Genomic DNA, 26,807 nt, shown 5'->3' with positions numbered 1-26,807 from the left:
GCTTGTTCTAGAACAGATGTATTGGTCACATAATCTGACCAGTGGATGTTTAGGATTGTGCGGAGACAGCGTCGAAGGAGGTGTTCTAGGAGACGCAGGTGGTGGCGGTAGATGACCCATGATTCAGATCCATATAAGAGAGTAGACAGCACTATGGCTCTGTAAACATTGATCTTTGTACTTTTCTTCAAGTGTTTATTACGCCGTACTCTTTTATGGAGTCTTCTGAAAGCACTGTATGCCTTAGCTAACCTGTTGTCTACCTCTCCGTCAATCTTACCATCTGAGGAGATGAGGCTACCTAGGTAATTAAACTGCTGGACTGATTTGAGCTCTGATTGGCCAATGGTGATGTGGGGATGATGGGGGACTTCCTGAGGTGCTGGCTGATAGAGAACTTCTGTCTTTTTTAAGCTGACTTCCAACCCAAAGAGCTCCGCAGCATCTGCAAAGCAGGATGTTAAACGCTGCAGAGCTGCTTCTGTGTGGGCAACAAGGGCGGCGTCATCAGCATAGAGCAGCTCCTGGACAAGATGGTTTAAGGTCTTGGTGTGGGCCTTCAGTCGCCTTAGATTGAAAAGGCTTCCATCAGTACGGTATCAAATGTAGATACCTGATCATTGAGGTCTGCCTTGGCCCTTTGGAGCATCATGTTGAAGAAGACTGTGAATAGGGTTGGTGCAAGAACGCAGCCTTGGTTCACACCATTCTTAATTAGAAAGTGCTCAGAAAGTGCATCGCCATATCTGACTTGGCCTTGCTGATCCTCATGGAGTGATATGATCATTTTGAGGAACTTGGGGGGACAACCTAAATGTTCCAAAATCTGCCACAGACCTTTTCTGCTCACAGTATCAAGAACCTTTGTTCTGTTCCCTACACTTCTCTTGCAGTTGTCTGAGAACAAATACCATGTTTGTGGTACTCCTGTTGGCTCTGAAACCACACTGATTTCAGGTAGAATTCCTTCTGCTATAGCGGGTGTTAATCTGTTCCTGTTACTACATTGTTACAACAGAAATAGAGTGGAATCCTATAGTCTGTTCAGGCTGAGAATTCGTCACATTGAGGAGGCATTAACACTGCAAAAGTCAACATGGTTATCTGCTCTGAGGGTATGTCCACCACCGATTTGGGCTCAAACAGTTGTTAAATCTGTTGTTTTCCTGTGTGCCGTTTTAAAATAAAGGAGTATTATTTTTATTTTGCTGTAAAATGCTTTACTGTAAAGCTCAGGAACTCAGAATACCAGATATTTGATAGATAAGAACACCTGTAATTTTTTCTCAAATTTACCGTTCTGTAGTTTCAAGATGCAGTTGAAAGAGATTGTCCTTAGAATTCAAGATGTGATGATAACAGAATGAAACTGTCTTTATTACATGGAGTTATTTTAAATCTCTTGCTTAGAAGGGGAAAAAGTATGTCAGTCCTTTCATTTTTTAACAATTGTTATTTCCTTATCAGTGTTGCTTGGGTTTTATTTTTATTTTCCTTTTTTAATATTAACTATTTAATAGTGCTAACAAGTAGTTCCAGTATACATCTTGTCAGTTGTTTCCTGTTTTTCTTTGAGAGTATTAGAAAGAGGGCTTTCCATATCATATGTAGCTGGAACGTCTCCCCAGATTTTAGGAAGTATTGTACTTTAAGATGTCACAGAACACTTCACAAAAACAGTTAAAGGGTCAGATAAACATGCTTCACCCCCCTGAGAAGTAAGCAAGCCTAGCATCTGCTTTTTATATGTCTGAGGGGGAAAAAAAAGGAAAATCAAAGAAAAGCAGATTCTGGCTTGCCAGTAAGTGAGGTAATTTTTGTCAATGAATTGATGTAAAGGTGTATGATTTTCTGAGATTACATCTTTTCCAAAGGGAAGATGGTATTATCTGTTGATTTCTATGTCCTAATCTTTCCATGTTTGTTGTATTTAAAACTATCAATTTAGACTGAATTAACATCTTCAGTAGTCATCCATGAGAAAACAATCTTATATATTAAAGCTGTTTCTCATCATTCTAGTCATGGAAAAAAACATCTAAAGTAAATGTTGATTTGTACTGGACGAAAAATAACTGATTAATTTCAATATTTTTTTTCCAGTTCTAAAATTATTAACACATCATTGTATACTAGTATGGAATTATACCTTGGAGAAGACACATGCTAAAGACAGTTATTTCTAACTTGATTTTTAGCCTCTTTCATAGAACAGACCTTTCATAGATTCTGACATACCCAGGGCTTTTGATAGTGTGTTTTATATTCTGTTATGTCATGATAGAAATATTTGAGATGGAAGTAAAGTGTTCTTTATGGGAAAAGTGACACTATGAGTAGAATAGGAGTTGGGGGGGGGAGTCTTTAAGATAGTTAAATGAGTTTTGATAGGAGTAGTGAAAGAGAAACAAAAAATGGGAATGTGTTGCTTTCAAGGTTAATAAAGAAATGTGTAGTAACCAAAACAAAATTAGGGATCAAAACAAAGTCAGTAGTCAGAACGAAGTGGTCAACACAGAACCAAAGATAGACACTGCAGTTAGGTAAAAATAGTCAAAAACAGCAAGAGTGGTGACATCTTGGGACAAAAGCTAAACAGTTGTCTTTTCAATGCTACAAGAAATCTAAGCTGGGAGCAAAACCTCTTAAAATGGGGAAAAAATCAAAACAGTGTTTGGTTTTTCTTGTCTTCATTGCAGAAGGCAATATTTCAGTGGGTAACTTTTTTTGGTTGGTTGGTTTTTTTGCTATTACTCAGAATCAAAACAAACAAAACAAAAACCTTATAGTTACCCAAGATAGAAATAAAAAATAGCTTCATTATACAGGGCCTATTAAAAAATCAAAACAAAACAAAAAAAAAAACTTGCTTGAAGGCTATACTACAGGAAATAATGCTCATCTTCAAACAAACAAGGTTTGTAATGATGTAATTTATTCCAGTTTCATCTTTCTAGGCCTTTTTCTATAGAGTAGTTGATATTTTGGGATATTTTTCTTGTATTCCCAGCCAATACTAGGAATACAAGACAAATAGTTCCATGTGACAAATGTGTCATGGTAATGGAATAACATCTTAAAAGATATCTGTCAACATATATCATCACACATATATATCATATATGTGAATAAAAATTACAGGAAGAGGTGGTTTTCATTGGCTGGCTGACCTTTACTTCAAGAAAAAAAAGTGAGTTTTGAAGGTTAATATGGCTTTGTGTATTTCTGGTTTATATAACTCTCTAGAGTACTTTTGAAAGCAAGTATTAGTAAAAGTGATTCATCTGTATAGGTTTTCATTTTTATAGAACTTTTGTTAACTGAATATAAAGGAGTATTCACAGAAAAGTTTCAAGATGCTCAGGTAATTTTTAAGAGCATACATGGTCTTTGAAATACACAAATGTATCAAGTTGAAAAAAAATATTTCAGAACATAAATATGACTTTATAGAAGACTATTCTTGTGCTAGGACTCTTGGCTTCAGTATAATCATTAAATGAAATGATCTGTCAATTTGGTTTCATGTCTTAAAGCTGATCGTGTCAACTCAGGAATGCCTTTGGGGAAAAAAAAACTTTCATGCCTAAGAAATATTGAAAATTTGAAGGATGAAATGGATCAGATGTTGTGTCCAATATCAGCTGGTCGAGGGAGGTGATCCTTCCCCCCTACTCAGCACTCCTGAGGTCACGCTTGGAATGCTGGGTTCAGTTCTGGACTTCTCAGTGCAAAAGACAGACTGCAAAAGACTCAGTGCAAAAGTCCAGTGAAGGCTGACAAGATGATTAAGAGACTGAAACACCTATCCTATGAGGACAGAAACAAACACCTTTAATTGCAGTTTCTCTTTTCCCTGTTGCTTACTTGCTCAGTGATGTTATCAGATGGTATCTCAGCTTGGTGTCTGACTGAGCCTGTACCTTCTGCAGAGAGCTGTAGAAAGTATCTGGATTCTGCTGGAAATTATTTTGGGATTCACTGAGTACGCACACCTGATGCACTGGAAGCGACAACAAGGAATGCATTCTTGCCTTGCTGCATGGTGCACGCAAGTCCACCTAAGCAAACCCAGAAGGTACCAGGGAGATCAGTGAAACATGTGGCTAGGCTTGTCTCAGATATATATTTTACCAGCATCAACTCTAAGCTTACTTAGTAGAGCTGACCTGTGAGACAGAAGGGCTGGATAAGTTACACCCTCCTAATAGGAATAGCAGTGACCACATACTCTCGAGACATACTGACTCCCACGCTGTCCCTTGGGCTGCTCTGTTGTGCGTCATCTCTAGAGTAGGTCAGTGGCTGTAAAGCACATACTGGTCTCCAGGGAGTGCACAGAAAACCCTGATCTCTCTTACCCTTGAGAGCTCTCTTTAACTATCATGTCCATAGCCTTCAAGTCATCATCATGTATGTGTAATTTGACTCTTTTTCACAGATAACGCATGTTCCTGACACATCTTAATAAATAATCATGACTTAATAAATGAAAGGGCAAGGAGAGACAGCACAGTTGGAAAAAAAAAGGGGAGGGGGAGAAGGGAGTGAACATTTGGCTTCAGTGTGCAAATGACATGTAATTTCCAAGAACTTGAGAAGGGATAGTTATCTTGCCTTTAAGACTTGTTCATATATTTTAAAAATGGATTTATCAAAACTTAATTTGTGATTTCAGGAGCTAAGTATAGAAAATTACATAGTGCCCTTTAGACTTTGGTGACTAAGCATGATCACTTTAAATGAATATAGCATGCATTTAGTATGTTAAAATATAATTTATTTCATTGCAAGTTTAAATCTTTCCAACACTGATTAGGCTAAATATAATGTGCATACTGTAAGTGCACAGATATGATGAGGAGATAAGAACAAACAGAACACAGTGCAACCTATCAGAGTTACTCTGGGAACAGAATTTGTGGATTATACAGCACATCCTTCAAAAATATTTGTTTCTGAAATTCTATTTATGACAATTCAAGTTGTCCCTTATGTTTATCAACAGCATTTTTCCCCATTTTTTTCCATCAGGTGCTTCATTCCAAATGCCTATGCTGCTCTCTTCACTGCTGCTCTGGTGCCATTAATGTGCTTGGTTGTGGTTTTTGTGGTGTTCATCCACGCCTACCAGGTGACTCCGCAGTGGAAGGCATACGATGATATTTTCAGAGGAAGAACAAATGCAGCAGGTATGATTTGTTGGCTACCCCTATGCAAACAAGTTGTATTTTCAGAATGGTATGGACTGTTCTTGCCAGTTCAGAGAACCCCACCTGAAACTACAGTTCAGTAGGTACCTACGCACTTAGTTTGAGATTAAGCCTTGTCCCTTTGAAGTCTGTGCAAGTATTTTAATGATTGAAGTTATGCAGATGCTTGACTGTCTGAGGAGGATAAAAATGTGTCAAACCTAGAAAAAGAAATTAGTATCACTGGCTATGTGATGTGTCTAGTCTAGTTAAAGAGAACAGAAATAGAAGAAAGAACCTCCCTGCTCGGACCACTGCATGGGTTTTAGCTGGGGGTACTGAACAACCTGTCCCAGGGAGGGCTGGAGCTGCTCAGATGCAATGATGGCCTGCCTGTATCCAGGGATAATCTATGGATGCAGGATGTGATGGGCACAGCTCTGGCCCCTGTGCTTTGCAGTGCATTTGGCAGCTGCAAAGCCACACATAGGCTGCACTGTGCATTGGAGTGTTTGGAGTTAATGCCTCTGCTTTGATATTTCCTATGCTACTCACAACTGAAACATACTTGAAAGAAAAGATCTGTCTTGTGCAAAACAGGAAGTTTCGGTCGACCTTCTCCGTCAGAACAATTTCAAATACAACAATGTTCCCAAAATAAAGTTGCTGCAGTTTAGACCAATACTGTAGTGGTAATAGGACACTCTGTGGGAAGCTTGGAATATTTGTTTTACATTCATGGTATTTTTTTTTTAAATGTGAGTTTTCTAAATTAGTGCAAATAAATTTTTAATATTTGGCTTATAGAAATATATTCCTTTTTTGAGAAAAATAAATAAATATTAAAAAATTGTAATCTGGATATTTCTGCAAATATTTATTTCTTTCTTTGACACAGTGTTGGCTTGACTAAGATCTGTATGAATTTATATAAGATCTGATGATACTCAAGACCTTAGTTGCACTTTCATTTCTCTGTGATATAAAATGGACTACCTAAAGCAGTCACACAAGTGACTCCTTTTTCAGTCTTGGATAGTACAGTTGATTCATTTATAAATAACTTTGTTTTGGCATATCTGTGAGATAATAAGGATATTTCTTATTAATATGTTGAGGGTTAAGGCTTGTCTCAGAGCAGTTAACTGAAGAAAGAAAGTGAACTGAATATTAGAACAATGCCATAAATAAAATTGTCATTCAAAATGGAAGAAAGTACTAAGAGGAATTATATCTACATGTCATAAAGACATGAAATAGTAGGGTTGAAACAAAACCTTGATTTAGAGTAGGATTCAGGGTGTTTTCTTTCTCCAATAGAGTCTGGAAAATAAGATGAAGAATTCTGACATCTCAGAAGAAAAGAAAAAATAATCAGAAAGAGAGCTGTTCAGTAAAATCTCTTTTTTAATTTTTTAAGTATTTTGTCACTTTTACTACTTGTGCAGCCGCAAGACAAACTGATGGTTTGCTACCAAGGAGTTTTTACAAGCACAAATGAAATACCTCATACAGTGGGAGTGAGAGCAGGTTGGAGAGAGGCTGCTTTGGAGAAGGAAACGAGCTGCCTGCTGCAGTTTATGGTTCTATAATGAGTCTCTGTGTAGCTGTGTTTATGGTGTAGCTTCCAGAGAGAAAAGCTGGTGATTTCTGTAGTTTGTGACTTTGCCTATAACTACATAACACAGTACTAACTGTTCGCTAAAGGCCTCTGGCTTTTTGACTGAATATCTTTCTTCTGAAATTTGAGGTGGTGGTAGGGTAGTCACACTATTTTTAATGTCTTATAGGTATATTGTGCTTTTAAAGACATATTCAAAGGCAGTTTGCAGTGGTAAGGCCTAGTATCACTTTTAAATCTTGAATCTTGAAGTTCATTCAGCTGACTCTGTCTTCTCCCAAGCTCAATGGGACCTGCTTCTGCTCTTGTTATTGCAGCCACATCAGTGGATGCTGTGGGAAGAAGCTTTTTTCACCACAGCAAAGTTGCCTGCACTCAGGTGCATGATGATACCTTACTTTTGTAACAGGGTTATGGATCATACCTGTACCAGGTTCTGGCTTACAAGATTTTCTGTGGTAGTGACGTCTTTTGGTAACATTGCCTCCTTAATTGCACAGACACCCATTATTTTGCTGTTTTGTTATGGCATTTAATAATGCCAAGGTTTTTCTCTGTTTGATCCAAAACCAGAGGAAAAGCGGAGCCACCAAAAAATAGTTATCTGTGTTTAGCGTCTCCTGCGAGATTGGCTGTGGCTGTCATCTTCATACAGATTTACTACCTATTTGGTCACCCACAACAATTAAATCCTACAGCAAAAAACCCCTTTTTCAGTCTCCAGCCTGAGGATTGGTACCCGAGCAAGCTTCAACACTTTGAACAGTGGTTTAAGTAAGTAATAGGAAAAAAAAAGTCACTGGTCTGGAAAGCTGTTTTTCATTAGTTACTCTTTCTAGAAAGAGAGAAAAATTTCAGGTGAATGACTGTGTAAATAATCTGACATAACAAGTGTAGGGAGCTGTAAACAAAGACAAAAATATTTTTACATACACTTCTTTTTACTTTTGCTAGTAATGGTGTACAACTGTTCATTAAATTCCAGAGAGCATAGAGCATTGCAGAAAGGAAAGAGTGGCATATATAGACCTGTAATTATCATTTATACATAGATATTCATACAAACACATATTTGTATGTGAATATTTGAACTAGTAGTGTTCATTCCATTTCTGGGAGTAATTCAGTTAGAAGATAGTTAAAATTGCAGTGTGATACAAGTGACCCCATGTGGATTCTGCAATAATTTGTGCAAAACATTCCTGAATATTGTCAGTAAAAGTAAAATAGCAAGGTCACTGCCTTGCATATTACCATAAAAGATAAAAAGGGCTTGGATATACAGATTTGAAAGGGAAAAAAATTATCTAAGCATACGTTCTTTTGGTAATTTCATAGATTTTAGGAAAATACTCTTAAGCTACAGCTGGTAATTCTGAAGTTCTATATTTGTGACCTCTACTTGAAGGTTATCACTAACTTTAATATAAATTTAATAGGATTAGAAACAGTAAAGTTTATCTTCATTTGTAGAGTATATTTGTTCACAGATAAATTGAATACGAAAGTGTCTAAGTTAAAAACTGAGTCAATATTTTTCTTACTTTCTTTTCTCCTATTGTTAGTATACTTTGAAGCTTACCCTGTAAGGAAGGTTCATCCTGAACCATCCAGAATCACAGAATCATTGAATGACTTGGGTTGGAAGGGACCTTCAAAGATCATCTTGTTCCAACCCAACTTCCATGGGCACTTTCCACTAGTTCAGGGTGTTCCAAGCCCCATCCAACCTGGCCTTGAACACTGCCAGGGATGGGGCAACCACAGCTTCTCTAAACATTCCTTTCCCATGTCTTTCCCATTGAGCACACTCAATGCCAAAATATTTTTCCTTTTGTCTATTCTAAATTTACCCTCTTTCAGATTAAAAGCATTCGCCCTTGTCCTGCCTCTACAGACCTTGGTAAACAAGTCTTTCTCCATCTCTTTTAAAAGCTCTCTTTAAATATTGAAAGGCTGCGGAGCCTTCTCTTCTCCAGGCTGAATAACTCTCTTGGCCTGTGTTGACAGCAGAGGTGCTCCAGCCCTCTGATCTTTTTTGTGGTCCTCCCCTGGACCCAGTCCAACATGTCCATCTCCTTGCTGTTCTAGGGACACCAATCTTTGGCACAGCATTCCAGATGCAGTCCCACCAGAGTGGAGTAGGGAGTGTAAATCACCTCCCTTACCTGCTGGTTTGATGCAGCCCAGGACACGGTTTGCTTTCTGGGCTGAAAGTGCGCATTGCCGCCTCATGTCCAGCTTGTCATCAGCTTGTCATCTCCCCCTGTACAAGTCCCACTCTGCAGGACCACTCTCAATTCTTCATATCCCAGCCTGTATTGATACTTGTGATTTCCCTTTCCCAGGTGCAGGACCTTGCACTTGGTCTTGCTCATGGGTCCACTGCTCCAGGCTGTCAGCATCCCTCTGGATGACGTCCCATCCCTCAAGCATATCAACAGCAACACTCATCCTGGTATCATCCACAAACTTTCTGAGGGTGCATTCAGTCCCATTGTCTATGTCTTTAATAAAGGTATTGAACAGTACTGGTCCCAGTGCAGACCCTTGATACTGATCTGCATTTGGACATGGAGCTCTTGATAGCCATTCTGTGGATGTGACCGTCCTTCTGGTTCCTCATCTGTTAAGTAGTCTGTCTGTCAAACCTGTATCTCTCCATTTTAAAGACAAGGATGTTGTATGGGGCAATGTCAAAGGCCTCTGAGAATTCAAGATAGATGTCATCAGTTGCTCTTCCCTTATCTACCAATGCAGTTACTCCAGTGTAGGGGGGCCACCCCATTATTCTTCTACAGCTGTTAGGATAAATTCTGCCTGCTGTAGTAAAACGTCTTCCTGAACTTGGGTAGCAGCATTGTCTCTTGCTATGTTGTTCTATCCTATGAGCAGAGAGTTTGTTGTTACCCACACTAGAGGGGACTCCCGTGTAGTTTTGTTACCAAGAGCAGAATAACAATGCTGGGTTTCACCATATGTGAAAACATTTCCTCTTTGGTAGCTGTAAAGAGGGTCTGTTTGTAGAAAGATAAATATTTTCTTGGAAAACTAAGGGATATAACTGGGAGTTTTTTCTACAAAGAATGCCAACTCTGCCTCTGGTGTACTTGTTCAGAGATAGGATTGAGTTTGCTGAAAGAGTCTAAGTTTGTATTGGTTCCATTTACCAGCCTTTGAGCAAACATGTTCTGTTGGCTGACTGTTCTACTGTATACAGAAACTACCTTCTCAAAAGTTTGCCTTGACAGGAGCCAAGTTAGAAGCATGCATTGGATAAACAGCCTCTAAGTTAACTAATATTTTAGTCTGCAACAAGAAAGACTGCTTTTGGTGGAAATCAGGTGGTATAAAGCATGATGGTTATATTTGGTTGAAGCAACAGGAGATTGAGATAGGCATGTGTAAGGAATGGTGTTTTTTTCTTGGCAGTCCTAATATGCAAATACAGAAATTGGAGATTAATAAGACAGCAATCAAATATACATATTTTATTTTTAACGGTTTGCTAACCTTCCATAATTTCATGGAAATATTTGAAAACATAACAGAGCAATTTTAATTGAAAATTCACTTCCATTTTTTTCTGATAATTCTTTTGTGTATAGATGAGCTTCATTTATTGAAAGAATATTGAACTGGCATAATTTTCATGCCCTACCCATAAATATGCAGTAGAACTTAACTGAGTCAGATATCATAATTGTAAAAATGCCAGAGTTAATGTAAAGATAAAAACTTTATGTTGCCAAAATAGAACTTCATGAAGAATGCCTTAGATATTTAGCTGTAAAATTTTAACTACCCTCTTGCATGTTCTTTCATATAAACTTCTTTAATATAAAATCATAAAGTGGTTTGCACTAGAAGAGACCTTAAACATCATCTATATCCAGTTCCCAAATATATTTATTGCCTTAGCAGTGTGGAATTCCTGGTCATGACAGAACATGCTGGATGGTCCACCTATACCTACTAGCATCTGATCTTCTCAAGAAACAAATAAGCCTACAAAATGCAAGTGCAGAACATTCCAAACATGCTTCTATGCTCAGGAAATGATGCTGAGGACAGGGCTTTTGATTGCAAGTGAGAATGTATGTGTAAACATGCAGAGTCATGTCTTCCCTATCCTGTGATATATATGCTAAAGTCTTTATATTGAATTATAAGACATATATAATGTATCTAAAGAATCAAAGGAACAGTAAATTGAAGGAATGCTTTCATCTTGAGATGACAATATGCACCTAGAAATCAAGAACCAGATGTTGGCTACTTCTGAACTAAAAGTTATGTACAGTATTCACAATATTCATCACACATATTGGATATAATATTTTAATCTTTATAGTGCTCCAGGAGCTTTTCTTTTTTTGTAATTAGGAGAAAAAAAAAATCTTTGCCTCCAAGATTTTTTACAAATACAGTTAGGACAAAATGCACAAGCATAATTACAAGCTGAAATAAAGATCCGAATTAGATAATAACTTAAATGCATCAACTGCACTTACATAATTTAGATTTGTTCCACTGTGCTTTACATGTCCAAATTAGCTTTTTTCCTTTGAAGAAATCTGCAGGAGTGAGTTAATTGCATGAGTTATGACTGTATAGTTGCAAATTTAGTACTCAATTTTACATAGTGAATCTAAATAATTTTATTATGTGGAGATAAGTAGGTTCAAAGTTTTCTTTCTTTTTTTTTTTTCCTGTGATTTGCTGTTGTTCTGGGATTTGCCATGTTCCCTGAATAACTATAATAGCATAAGCTATAATAAGGTGTCTGATTTTTTCATTTGATTATGCCATAAAGTGTCATAAAGATGTATGAGAAAGTTTGCCAAAAACCTGAGATTTAATGGAAAGATTAGAGAGGCCAATCTTCTATGATTTTGTAGTAGTGATGATGTATTCTTTATGCTCAATGGGAAGTGTGCTTTTCTTTTAGGAGGTATCCTTTAACTTCAAAATTTCCTTGCCAAAAGCAGCAGCAGATCAAAAAATATAAGTTAACCAAAAATAATATTCTAACAGGTTTGTTGCTTCCTATTTCTACAAATTACCAATGAACAATTTTGTCCAGTTGGATTTCATGGATATTTACCTACCAGCTTTCTGACCTTCAATATCAGATACTGTTAAATTCTGCACGTTTAACATTACCAATATGGAATCAGATATTTGGTCATGAGTTACTGATTGCATGGTGGTGGTGGTGGCCTTTTCTTCTTTGAACTTTATGAAAGAAATCTGTTATTATTTTTTTTTTGTTACAAAATCCCATTACCAGTATATTGCTTCTGTGAAGCAATATATTCTCCCCAATCATCTGGGAAAAATTGTTTGTAAAGAACTTTCAGGTTTTGCAGTAGGTATTCATGTCTAGCCAAGAACTATTAAAGCAATTAAATTTGCATTATTGGTTTAACAACCTAAGGAGAAGACACATAGTAAATATTTGTAGGTAAACTCAGAAAATCATTAAAGCTGTACTATTTAATTTCTTCATTTATTGACTTTCCTATTTATTGGAAAAAAATGAAACACAATGACCAACAGTGATGAGAATACAAACATTTGGATACACTATGAAAACACAGTTTATTCTTGATTTTCCACAGTTAAATCATGTAGATGTTTGCTGCAAAGACACACTCTGCATTACGCTTTAGAACATTAATATTATTTAATAATTTGCAGTTTTATTAATTTCTATTTGATTTAGCATTTTTCACTGCTCAGAGTCATTGTCCTGGAGGATTTTATCTGTAATATCAGATGTGGAAGGAAAGAAGAAAACGTTCAGGTAGCCTACTTGACAGTTTTATATTGAAGCAGACTGAATACATAAAGTTAAGGAGTAGTTCTAACTCCACAGACAGAAGAAACAGAAAATTGACAATTTCAGAGTACAAAGTATAATTTAAGGAGTAGGTGCACTGCCTGTTGCTTAAATAAAACCTTCCATCATTCCTGGTACTAAAAAATGGTGTGATAGCTATGTTGAAAAATTGTGGACCAGCGCAGTTTGGTTATTTAATACTCAGCAGAACTGCTTGACAGTGTTTCAGTTACGTCACAGTGATGCTGAGCTGACTGCTCCAGGCCAGTCTTATCTGCTCAGATTTATCCAAGTAGACTAGAGGTAACTGCTTGCACTTGGACTTAAAGTCCTGTCAGTTAAGGTTCATCTACTCAGAATCACCCTTTGAGTTAGTGTGGGAGGGGGCTGTTGGTTTGATTTTCAAATAATTAGACTGTCTGTTTTGGTTCATATCAAGCCTATTTATTGGCGTCCCATTCCTTTGTGCAATGCTGATTTTACAAACTTTAAAGTATTTGTTGCTTATTTTCTGATATGTTTATTCTAGTTATTGAGCTTTTGTTTGATCAAAATACAACAAATTATCTGAATAAAATGGGTGAAGAGAATTCAAACAGCTGAGGCTTTAAATACTGCCAGAGTTTCAACTCTGTATTAACTCTTTACAGTACTGAAAATGAAACAATTGTTACCAATAAAGTAATATTGTCATAAATTTTACCAATATGTTGCAAAAAGCAGGCATCTTTACACTTTTTCTTGTTAAAATGTTATGTTTGTGTGACTTTCGGAGTCCTTTAGCAATTTTGTTTAATACTGTACAAATAGTAAGTGCTTTCTCGGTGTAAGCCAAACCCAAACTGCTGTTCCTGGAACGATGCCTGTCAAAAGCACGTCTCCACTCTTTGCTGATGCTGCATGACTAATGCAGGGAGGGGCAATACCTGGCCAAGCACCTCTGCCCCCGAGGTGTGCAGACCTGACAAACATGGACTTTGAGTTCTGCTGCAAACACAGTGAACACAGGGGGCTGGCTTCTGTCAGTGGGAGGAACGTGTGCAGGCAAAAACTAACTTCTGCTTTCCTTTTGGCGAACTTTGTCCATACTGGCAGACATCTTCCTGACAGCATGCCTGAAATCTTTTATGCTGTAAATACAGTAGAGAATATAAAATGCAGCTGTATGTGTGGGTGCTGCTTAAAGAGAGACTCTGCATGTATTTTTGAAGGTGAATGAAGTTAACTACTTCAAAGTCTGTCTTGGGGAGTTCCTTGACTGAGTGGAGGTTGTCACTTTAAGTTTTATGGGGTCAGCTGCCTTCTTATGTTTGACTTGAAGGGGAAAGTAACAACAAATCAAAGAATAAGCTATTCTTATAATTTCAATATAATTCTATATGTGGCCAGAGTTGGGGCAGTTTATGTATCCATAATAATTTTCTTCTATTCCCTTTCCTCTCAATTCTTAGAAATACATTTCCTCTCAAAATTTTCTGAGCTTGCCAAGAGCTCTTCCATGCTTCTTCCAAGTTCTGCATATTTTCCAACTCCAAGTGTGTTCTTCCCACCTGCAAAGCACCCATGCCTGGTTTGCTGAGCTGGGCTGTGACCCCATGCCCCTCACATCTCTCAGTCCACTTGTCGTGCCCTTCTGCTGGTCTCTTGATGTTGAGATGGAGTCCCAAAAGCCCTGGGACCCCCACCCGACTAGGGCAGCAGAGGGGCTACCCATCACTGGAGAACAAGCTCCAAGGTTTGCCAGAGACAGCAAAAAAACCTGGGTCCTGTGTCAGTAATGCTTTAAAAAGTGTTTTTCTCAGGGCACACCGGCTGAAATACTGTGTTTGTGGTTTACAGAGATCCCCTTGGTCTTGTACCTCTTTGCCCTGATTTCCATCACCTGGCTGTGGGGAGGACTGCACATGGCTTACCAGCAGCTCTGGATGCTGGTCTTCTTCATCATCTTCAACAGCCTGCAGGTAAGAGCCTGTTGCCTCAATCTTTCTGCAGACCTGGAGGGCTTCTCCTCTATTCGTGTTTGTCATTTTGACTTCACCAGCTGAATGACATCCAGTAATACACTGTGACACAGTGAAAGTGTTAATTATGTATTCTATTTATTTCCCAAACTGACACAAGGAATGCATATTCAAGCAAGGGATGCATTGTTTTGAAACAATAGCAATGTAATTGCAATAAATTGAATTTCATAGCTGCTACACTGGGAAAGAAAATTGCTTGCTTCTGTATGTAAAGTCTTACTGAGATAATTATGGCAGTAAAACTAAAATATCTGCAGCCTTTGCAAAAGCACTGAGTATTTTCTGTATCTGTTAACTCTAATTAAAAAAATAGCAAATATTTTAGATTCTATAGACCTAATACTGAATTTTTTCCATTGTGAGACGTAAGCTTTGGGGCTTGGTTTTTCTCAATACAGCATACGTATTGGTAAAGCAAAGATCTTTTATTGAAAAAGGAAACAAATATAAATTAGAAGTTGAACAGTAGCTATAAAAAATGTAAATAACCCGTTGCAAAATTTTACACGTATAAATGCTTCCACTGGGCTCACTACTACATTGCATACTGCACATTGCAGAATTGTTTATGGAATAGAGGTTAGTATATCACAGATGAGAAATGCCTCTGATGTCTGAAAACAGTGAAATTAGGAGGAACTTCAAAAATATATATCAAAACTTTTGGAGGGCAAATTCTTCTGCCCTCCAATATGCTCCTCTTATATTTTTGTAACAGAAATGTCTGTTTATTATTTTCCAATATTAAAAATCTTTATAAACCATCAAATAAAAATTATTTTAAAAAGAGTATTTTCACAAAATAGGTTAATTTTATTTTTTAATTCAAAAGGTGGGAGTTTCCTTAAGAAGTATTGAAATATTTTCAAAAAGTACATCTCAAACATAAATTCTTTTTTTTATAAATTGAGGAAAAAAGTGTACCTTATTCTGCTTGTAACACATTTGATTATTCTGTATACAGTGTCCTTTAACTGTTCTATATACATTGACATATATTGGCTCTGCTTCACTGATAGATATGGTCTTTTTTGTATTAGGATGAATTAATTATCAATTAATTTGGCTTCTGCCTTAATGATGGTTCCTAATATCTGAATGATAGTTCCTAATATCTGGGAAATAACTGTGGATTACAATGGACTTGCAGAAGGTAATCTGCAGAAGCATCTCTGTTCAAATTACATCAGTATTGATCTTCCACATCAAAAGGAGAAACCTGTTATTTTTGTTATTCCTAATCCTAGAGAATTTGTAAAACCTCAAGTATAAAACACACGGTCCCTTATTGAAAGGAGATGTTAAAATTGCAAATGCATGATCTCTTCCTGCTTATTATTTTAAACTAAAACATGCAGGTCTGGAGCTCCAACTGAAATAGTAGTAAACAAAAACTTTATTTCCAGCTATGAGAAGCTTGATAACTTATAGTCCATGTTTTAAAAACATGTTTATCCTTTAATGGGAGTTTTATGATATAAAATATGATAGGACAGTATCCACTACCTTTTATAACTATTTACATGATATTTCTTAAAGTATAAAATTACCCTACATTTTAAAAAAAAAGATAGCTTTTTAGTGTTGAGTAACCTGAAAGAAGTTGAAAAAAATAGAGTAGCTCTTGCACAGCACTAGAGTTTTTAAATTTGTTTGTCTTAGTAGATGATTGCCTTCAGTGCTTTGTAAATCTCTATAAAACAAGTTAAAAAACATTTCCTGGAACACCCCCCCATTTTAAACAGCCGTCCCATGTACATTATTCTCCTCTTTTAAAATTAGAATTTATCTAATCAGGAAACGAAAAAACTGATGTCTTGTTCAGGTGACCAGACGTAGCATGAAAGGAAAAATAGGGAAGAAACAAGATGAAGTCTGTAAATTTTCTTAATCTATGCTTTTCATAAATAACCAGATAAACTAATGAACTTACTTAGAAAAAATATCTATGCAAAGTGCTTGTGTAGAAGAAAATTGTGTATTACAAATACTGAAAAAACGAGTGGTTTGCTGTAGGCAGCTGCAGCTTCATAAAGCTTTTTCAGACCGTGTTCCCACTGAGGAGGGGTTGGTCTCAGGGGACACACAGTCCCTGCTGAGGATCATTCTGACCTGCAGGCTCTGCAGAGCCAGGTTTATCCAGCTTGTGGACAGTCATGTCCAGTGTCCTTTGAAGATTTAGTCTCAGGCCGTCTGTTTGTGATTGGGAAAGGAAATGGGGACTTAAGAGTGGATAACACATTTTCATAACAGTGTCAATAGAAACATCTCATTCTATGTCTTTATCAGCTCTCAGAATTCATAGTGATTGTTAAAATTAGGTGGTTTTTTTCTGCAATGAAAGGTGGTTTTACCATTCATTGGTGGGCATTTCTGTCATACAACATGCCCTGTTTCAGCTGAAAAGCAATTCAGTGTTCATTAAGAGCTTTTTCACAACAGAAGAGAGAACATGAAATAATTTACAAGAAGCAGAGAGCTGCTTCCCTGCTGCTCAGGAGCTATGGACTGTGTAAAAAAGCAGAACGTGACCTATTAAAATGTGTTGCATCTCAAAATGGGTTCCGTGCAGGAGACTGAAAGGACACTGAATGTTATCTGTTGTATTTGTTTAGCCTTATGACATGCATTTCCTAGGAAATGCACTTGCTAGAAAAATCATCCACTAAGGACAAATAGTTTCCAAGCACTTCCTGTGGGAAATGGTTCCCATCAGAGACAAGTTTATAGTATAAGCTATTCTAGTGGATGCAGGGGAAAGCAACCCTTTCCCTGTAATTTCAGGAATAAATATTCAAAGAGATGTATGGAAGAGCAATAATTGATTTACAAAATAAAAAGTACATTGAGACAAGCATGAAAGGAAAATAATAAGAAGCATGTTTGGGATATCTGATGTTGTGAGTTCCTTGGCAGTATGTTCCCAATTATCCTATCCACACAGCATCTGCGCTGTAGAAACATACTCCATGCTCTCATGCAAAAAGCCTTGGTTCCTTATCTTTTCACTTGCAAAACAGAAAGAAACCTTCTTTCTTAACATAGGATTGTCATCATGGATTTATTCACAAAATATTTATTCGCTGGGGTCAGGAGTGGAAGCGGAAGCTTCTGTCTTAAGTGCTTCTCTCTGAAGGCTGGGATTTCACAAGCTGGTTTGCATGTGCCAGAGCTGTCCTAGTGACTGACATGTTTTTCATGCCATTAGGGGAGTGTTTCTGGTTTGTGCAGCTGACGTTGTCAGCAGCATGTTTGTGTTCAGTGGATCCAAAGTTCAGGGCAGTGGGTGGATCTCTTCCCATTGTTTGCAGAGGGGTAGAGATGAGGCTTCAGACGCATTCTCAGGCTATTCTCTCAAGCTGACTTAATATAATCTTGATTTTTCTTTGCCTGTGTTTCCACTGTGCTTCACACCTCTGTCCTTTATCTTTATAATTTAGAGTGTATTTACACTGCAAACAGCAAGGTATTAAATATCCCATAGCTACCCCTGTCTTGGTTTCCTGTACCTTGTGCTAAGCCCCACCACACTCTTCTCTGAGCAATAAATTAATTAATTTTTTTAATAAGTAATTTTGAATAAAAACTCTATTCTTATGAAATACTGAAATATTATCCATCAATAGTATTAAAATTCCAAGCAATTTATATCAGGAGAAAAGTAAATTGTAACTGGGAGGTATCCCATTATTAACTACAGTATTTAAAAAATCCAGTGTATTATTTTGGATGATGCAGATAAGGGTTAAATGACTTTGTGTGTTCTGTGTTTGAGCACACCAGGATGACTCATGCCCACGTAGTAAGCATCAGTGCTACATGTGAAATACTTCTTCCCAAGAAACACAGGAAAAGTCTAGAAGTAAGAGTTGATTCGTGGTTTTCCAAACTGGGTGAATGGGCTGACTTGCCTAATACAACATTTTGAAAAGTCAACTTATTTGTAGTGGATTACAGTAAGAGGTGTTTCAGAATATATATATTATCTGAAATAATATAACATATAAGGAATATCTGAAAAGCCTTTGGTAGCTTTAACAAGAAATATGGGCATACAGAAAACAAGTGAACAGGTGCACATCCAAACCTGACATTGAGTGGAGAAAATGTGATTCACAAAACTTCATTAATTGAAATAACTGGGTGAAACCAGAATGAGAGCAAAGGCTAGCTTTACAAAAGGAGGTAAAACAGTGAAGAAAGCTAGTAGATTTGTTGTCAATACCTACAATATAGGAAATATAGGAATCAAATACCCTATTTAAGGAACAGCAGAAAATAAATATGATAAGAGAAATCAATAGAGAACGGTTTTAGAAGCAAAAAAAAGAAAAGTTAAAAAATACCACATATTGTGATAGTAAGAAGACAGTAGAGAGTAAGTTATTGCATTATGTTGTACAGGGAAGAATATAAGCAAGAGTATGCAGTTTATAAAGCTTATGCCAGCACCAGTTTCAAATGAAATATGTATTTCTTCCTAGAACATACTGTTTAACTCTGAAATGTAGTCAAGGGTCACAGAGCAGGCTACTGCTATAAATAGGCTCACTTCCTGTTTCTTATGGTATCTTCCTAAAGCGTCTGCTCTGATGAATCAGAGGTGGACTAGAAGATCCCATGCAATGGTTCTGATAATCAAAGCTACACAAAAGTAAACAAAATCCAGTACTAGACAGAGATGAGATGGGAGTAAATGTGGTGGGTTGTAAAAGGCTGCCTACAGATTTTGCAAAAAGTGATGCCATACTGCAGATAAGCCTGACAAAATTCAATGAAGGTATCATAGTAATGCCAAGATAAGTTGAACTACAAGCAGAATATCAACAAAAGCACATATGTGTGTTCAAGTAGCTATAGTCCAAGCAATACGAAATCTTCTTCTGTCAGCTGTGGGTATAAACAAAACACAGTTAAACACAGCTCAAAGAATTCATGCCCCAGAAGCAAAATAAAATACACATCCAAAGCAAGCACTGCATTTTGACATCTGTGCAGTAAAGCAGATTTTATGCTGTTTCTGGAGGTTTGAATTCTTACCTGGAAGAAAACACAACAGTATATTAAGTACTGTTTATTTATTTAATAATTAAACAAAAAAGCAGTAGGAAAAGAAGTTATTTTTGTTAAAGTAAAAAACCTTGAAACTTTGTTCAGGTTGTAAATTTTTTTTAAAGTAAAAATAACTAAAATAAAGCTTATAACTTTTTGATGTCACACCTTTTGACATCATCAGGTAAAATTCTGGGATGTAATCCTGATTGGACAGTACATTGGCATGCATTATACACACAAACATACAAAACTGTCCAAGAGACTTGATTATTCAGTGAATCACAACAATGCAATGTTCAGTTTTATATCCCTTTCTCTGTGTTTATGACTTCCTTCTTAAAGAAGAATGCTCAGTGTTCCTAGTTACCACCTGAAATGTACTCTAACACCCTTTTTCCTGTAATTATTTCTGAAATTATGGTAAAAGATTCCATTTAGCTATTCAAGTCGTTGCATAATGGACCCAAATTCAGTTTATAGCTGGAGACAAAACAAAGAAAAAAGTGTGTGGTGTCAGGTAAACATAGGAAGCATTGTTAGGATAGAACTAAATATCTCTTAAATATACAGGAAAAATTTATGTCAGAAGAGAGTAGCTTGTATGTAAAGCTGTGTTTTTAGTGATGAAAGTATGCAGAATAATGCATAGTAAAACTTCAAATAGTGTGCAGTGAAAGAGTGTACTGATGTGGGCTTTGTTTTACTGGATTTTCAACCAATCATCACTCAAAAACATTTAGACTTCTCAGTCACTGACGTAAAATAGAAAAATGTGACTAGAATGTATTTTTTAAAAAACAAATATGGTAATTAAATAACATTTTAAGTCTTTCAGTGCCTAAAAAGTTCCTTCATCCATTCTTGAAGAACTTTACATTAAGAATATATTTGAGAAAAAAATCTCTAAACACCAGTTTTTTGAAGTAGAAGATGACAAAGCAGTTTGCAAATAGGAAATGCAACTGTGGCATGTACTGCTGCAATCAGTGGAACATGGCCACTGAAAAGGACTTCTAATTAAGTGTGTTCTTTTCTTCTTTCACGTCTGTTGTTAAGAGTTGACTTCTCTTACAGTAGTGAATAGAATAAAAACAAGTTGGTTTACTATCTGTAATAAATCATCTGCCTTTTATTTTGCATTGCTGCCAGTCTCTCTGTGTCACCATAAATAGTTTTTTTTTCTTTTTTTCTTTCTTTCTTTTTTTCAATAACCCAGGTGTATTAGGGAGGGGTTCGAACATGCTGAAGCCTGAAAACCATGACACCATTAAAAGCTTAACAAAACCCAACATTTATTACCAAGAGGTGACCAACAAAACAAGCAAACCCAAAAGGGAGAAAGGAGGAGAGAAATAAGCCCCCAGCACGACCTCCCCAGTTCCCCAGCTGTTGCCCATAAAGTTATCTTACCGACCTAGCATGTCTATAATTACCCATAGCAGGAGCTGCATCCTTGGAGAGTCAGTGAGTTCACAAACTGGCAGGCGTCCCCACCAAAGGCAATGTTGTCCTTGGTGTGAAGTTACCTTCCTTCCAAGAAAGCACTATCTACTTTTATACAATTAACTGAGTGACCACAACCTCCCAGGTGTGGCCAGCACTGCCCAGCCAGAGGCCCTCAGTCCCACCTCCCGGTTATGTCAGTGCATCTCTTCTGTGCATGCGTGAGAACTTTGGAAATCCCCTCACGCACACGCAGTATGCTTTGGGGGTCTTTTCTAATTGAGTTGGGGGTCGAGCCTTCCTCCCCTCCTCCTCACTTCCTCCTTCAAGCGGCCTTGGAGGACAACCAGCCAATCACAGAACACCAATTAAAACAGTTTATACAGAAGTTTTCCCTCCAAGGACGAATTCACTGTTTTATCAGTGAACTTGGCAGGGAGAATATAAACTACTGCAGGTGGCTGGGGCCAAGCACAGACCAAAAGTATAAGCATAAATTCACCGTGGTACACCAGGTGAAAGAAGTATTTTGGTATAATAATGTAAAATCAGTATCTTTTTTTTCCTTTAAATCCAGACTACTAATTTGTGTACCATTATTTCAAGACCATTAATTGGTGGGGCTGAAAGGGATTGATCCGAAAGTGCTGAAAGATCTGATCATGTGGTTGTTAGCCTATTTTTGAAAATTATGGTGACTGAAGATGAGCATGATGGCAAGTAAAAGGATAGCATTACTCTCAAATTTGAAGAAGGCAGAGCATAACTTCAGGAAATTTGGGTCTGACAGTGCTAGGGAAAATGGAATTCATCTTGGAAATAAGGTAAAGCACATTCAGGCTGTACCAGGAGGAATTTAGCCAACAGACTGAGTTATCATGTGTGTCCATTCATAGCTAGCAAAGCCACACTCCATCCAGTTTTGGAGTCTCCATTTCATGAGACATGTGAAGAAACTGGTGAGGATCCAGGGAAAGGTCCACAGTGGTCAGAGGCCTGGATGGAGCACATGTCCTTTTAACAATGCCTGAAGGAACAGGCTTTAACCTTTAGAAGGTTTATTTAGTCAGATGAGGAGGACAGCAATGGAAAATATAATATCAGCATACAAATATTTGGAAGGTAGTTAAAAAGTTACATTGTCATACACTTCTGCTTTCTTGATAGCACCAGGTAACAACAGCAAGGGCACATGGCTGCAAGCTGTTGCATGGAAGGTTCAGACTGGATATCAGGAAAAATAATTCACTAGGAGGAGGTATGGAACTAGACCTGTTTCCTAGAGATGTTTGGAATCTTCACTTTTGCAGGGTTTTAAAGTTCAGCTAGGCAAGGTGATACAGACCCAATCAGTGGACTGACACTCTCAGTTGACTGAATGGCCTCCCAAGGGCCCATCTAGTCAGTTTTCCTCTGGTTCTATGATTTGATATGTGGAAAGTTTATCCTCAACCCACTCATTGTGATAGACAAACACCCCCATGGTACCCGAGGTCATCAGTTTTTAAGGAAGCACTGAATATTATGGAGCTAATGATAAACCTCCAAAACTTGGAAACTGTATAGATGAGAAAGTTTAGATAAGACATTAGCCATCTTTGGAGCAGTGGATTTGGTTTCTCATGTTTCAGCACTGCAGGGTGGTCTCTGTGCATATATGTCTTCCTGCTGAACATCATTATGTTATGGAGGCTGATCTGAATGTTTCTGAGAAATAAATGCGTGTGAAGTTTTAATAGCCTCTAGGAAAAGAACCATTCCCTTTTCTTCCACCCACACATTTCCTGCACAAGAACCCTCTGTGTTGTACAAGCCTGATGTTTCAGCAGTATGAGAGGATGTTTTCTCCTTTTCTTCCTAATAAATACAGATGAAGCCTTGTTCAGGGAATTATAAAGTTCATGTTAAAAAAAAATATTTTCCTTATTTTATGTACTGCTTCAGTGGACTCCAGGCAACTACCGCAGAAAAAGTAAATAGCTTTACTGATTTAATCTCTCATAGTTTCATTATTACTCAACATATTAATGACATGCAAGTTTAGCAGAAACCATGATAAGCTAAAATTTCATTCTGAAATGACACTGAAATAATTGGAATTCCGTAAAGATTGCCTTAATTGACTTTTTTTCCCCTGAAATACTGTATGCAACATAAAGACCTCTTTGTCTTTAATTTTATCCTTGACATAGAATACATTTTAAACAGGTGTTACTTTTGGAACTTGTTTATATTTTTACAATGTTTTCCATCTGCTGAGTGTGGAATGAATATGAGTTAAAGGAACATCACTGAGCCTTGATTTGTAGATGACTTTTTGAGTTGGTAAGAGAAGAGGACAGAAGAGGGTATGAAAAATGTGTACAAACTGGGAAAAATAAAGTCCGATCAGTTAAGTCCTTAGAGAATCAAATCTCATGCCTCTTATAGAATAGTTCATAAACAAACCTCCCTCATGTGGGTAAAATAGTTACTGCATAGAGCAACCAGTGTGAGTTCAGAAGGAGTTCCAAACTTAAAAAAAATACAGACCATTTAACAAGTTTTCTCATCTAGACACAGTTGAAATATCTTGAAACCATCAGTGAAATCAGTCTTTGGCAGCTTCTCCTAACAGCACTTAAAAAAAGCATTTGTGCTATTAATCTGTATGCACATAAAAAATAAATGCTTATTTTCCAGTGAGGACAAAGCAATTCTCTAAGTACAGTTGATAATGATTTTTCTAACCTAGGAATTAAGGAATTAGAAATTGTCCAAACCAGGACAATTAGCCTAAAAGAAACTCTTCAATGGATTCTTTTTAGAAGTGCTTTCTTCCAAACAAGTGTTGTGGGCTCTGCCAGGTCACATCAAGACTAAAGAGGAGGTAGTTGCCAAAAGAAACAGTGACTCTGTAAAACAGTGACATGATATGGAAATAGTTTGCCTTTAACTCAAAAGTGGTTTGGAATAGAATAAGCAAAGAATCTTTCATTAAGGCGAGGAGACTTCTATACATCGGAAAAACCTTTTTGTGCCACAACATTGGTTCAGTTACATATTCTATACTAAATATATTTTGATTTTGACAACTAAAAGCCCATTGGTTAGATATCAGTTTTACAGTTAAAGATCAGATACTTAAAAATAAAATCTGGCTTGGATATAGTGAAGTTAGCATACTAATCCAGGTCATTATCTGCTAACCTAGACAAAAGAAAAGCACGAAATCTGTTCAACTCATAGGCAGGTTTTGCAACAAAATTGGAGGAGCAAAGGGAAAAATATGGTTAAAATAAAATGGGAAAAGTGTAAAAAAATAGTAATATTGCAGCTTGATAATAATCTTCACTTGAATTTTCATTATGAGCATGGCAGAAAAATGCTAATACAGTTTTTCGATTACACAGATTTAGATATTACTGGTTATTCAGAGGACTGATGTATCCTACACAATAAAATGGATGATTTTTAGTCTGTGGAATGACTTAATAGTAATTGTATGATATCCAACAACACTAAGTGCAGAATTATGCACTAAGATACTGATAGTGAAAGAATTTCTGCTATAAGTTGAGAAGTTATATATAAACAAGAAATAGAAACTGGGATGAGTGTATTACTTTATCTCAGGACAAATGCAAATCAGCAGTATAATACAGAAGGAAGCAAATGTGACACTAACATTGTACCCAACAGTAACTTGAATGCCATTATAAAAGGTACTGGTGATGCATTATTTGGGATCCTCTGGACTTTTCTGAGTCCATTGGTCCAAATAATTAATTATGTATATGGTAGGAATAGAAAAAAACGGTATTAAATGGTGATCAGGGATTTGGAAATCTTATTTCAGAAGCCTGAAAGCATTTCACATGTTATCTATTATCTACTGTCTGTGTGCATGCTGACCTAGCAGCCATATAATCACACTAGAGTCGTCTTGCATGCAAAACAGTGTATCTTAATTTTTTTTAGAGACCTCAGTCTCTTTTCAGAGTTTACTCTGACTAAGAAGAACTCTTTGAGTTCCAACACCTCAGTTCTGTTCAGGAGGCAATGTGGTGTGAGGGTACAGAGCATCTTTCAAAGTTACATTCAGTTTTCCTGCAACTACTAGCGTGGGCAGAGCCCTTCCCAAATCTTCGTTCACAAAGCCTAGCCATGATGATGATGATGATGACTAGCACAGTGCTCTGACACCTGAGATTTGTAAGGGCAAACAGTTAAATATCCAACCTGCTCATAAACAGAGTGTGGCTGTGATCTCATACATTCTTTGAGATTTTCAGTATTTCCTTCTTCTAACAAAAGGTCCATGAATTTAAGGAACATGTTAACTGTACTGTTGTAAATTAATTTCAAAGTCAGTTTGTTTGAAAGTATGTCAATGTAATGTGGCAAGCGTTTTCTTTTTGTGTTGAATTTTGGTGATGGATTTTTTCCTCCAGAGGAATGTGTCAACAGTTAAATGTGAGATCTGAGTATAACTGCTTAGTAGTAACTTTCTCAGGAGCTTTCTAATGGATGTGAGGACTGCAAATCATTTGGGTCTGGAAGGAGTTGAGCAACTGTGAAGCTGGAGCTAACCACAGTTGGATGAAAATCACTAAATTATGTTTTCTTTATTTTGAGCAAAATGTCAAGTATTGCTTTTTTGCCTTTGCCTTTACAAAGGTCAATTGGATTTAGAAAAAGCACCAAATCTACTTGTACTGTCAGCTGATTGTTTGTTTAAATCTCCAGATATGTTGTTTTGCTGTTACAACAGAGTCGTGAAGAGTTTTAGTGACAAAGATCCTCAATTGCAAAACTGGGAACCACACTGACATTTTTTCTTTTTTCTTTCTATATCCTCTCAAAGGAGATTGAGTAGAAACCTTAGTTTTGAGGGGGCTATCATCTAATTTCCTGTATGTGGGTGTGTGCAAGTGTGAGTAAGTAAAGCACATAATCTACTGGAGAATGTGATTGTGCTTTAAAAAATGTGAAACAGTGAAGAAGGGTGAAAATTGTGACACATTCTTAAATAGACTCAGATATTCTGCATAGCTAGTGGCATATTTTGAAATTTCTGTATTTCTTATGCACCCATCACCCTCTGGGATTAATCTTTTGAGTTCCAGAAAAGAGAAAATGGGTATTTTAATATACATAGTGATTCCTTTTCTCAGTGGAGCAGAGCTCTTGCACGACCTTTTTCTTATTCCTGGCTTCTGAAAGATAACAAGATAAGAGTGATTCTCACCATGAAGACTGCTGCTTTCCTGTAAAGCTTTGTTATTTTCACACTACCTTTTTTGTAATCCCCTATTATTAGCCAGGTAGGCCAACTTATGTGACAGAATTTTTTTACTTCATAAAAGGTGTATGTACTTACAGATCTACTTTCAATTCTGTAGCTTCATTTTCTTCAGTGAACAGAAAAGGGTTGGTCATACTCCCCACCTGTAGACATCTAATTTAATGCACTGATTTCCAAAGGCTTTTTATATGATCTGTAAAGAGGGAAATGTGATTCCAGAGGATGCTTCACCAGACATGTAAGGTTCCTGCTTTCACTTAGTATAGCATTTCAGTATTTAGACTCAGAGATTTCATCCCAAAGACAACTCTCTCCTTAAGCACCTGCTTTTGTCTACTTC

At 37.0% G+C, this 26,807-nt stretch overlaps 1 protein-coding gene across 1 annotated transcript in view; it reads left to right on the top strand.

The window, feature by feature from the left end:
* Positions 1 to 26,807, top strand: part of ADGRV1 (adhesion G protein-coupled receptor V1) — a 263,198-nt gene that overhangs the window by 210,837 nt on the left and 25,554 nt on the right. Inside the window, exons 89-90 of the mRNA XM_018072867.2 lie at positions 5,035 to 5,192; positions 14,498 to 14,619. Of these exons, the coding sequence (XP_017928356.1) occupies positions 5,035 to 5,192; positions 14,498 to 14,619 (280 nt within the window). The remainder of the gene's footprint in view (positions 1 to 5,034; positions 5,193 to 14,497; positions 14,620 to 26,807) is intronic.

This window comes from Manacus vitellinus, unplaced genomic scaffold (assembly GCF_001715985.3).
Source record: "Manacus vitellinus isolate BGI_N305 unplaced genomic scaffold, ASM171598v3 scaffold_23_pilon, whole genome shotgun sequence".
In the NCBI taxonomy this organism is placed as follows: domain Eukaryota; kingdom Metazoa; phylum Chordata; class Aves; order Passeriformes; family Pipridae; genus Manacus; species Manacus vitellinus.
Note: the sequence above shows the minus strand (reverse complement) of the source record. Positions and strands in the feature narration are given on the sequence as shown.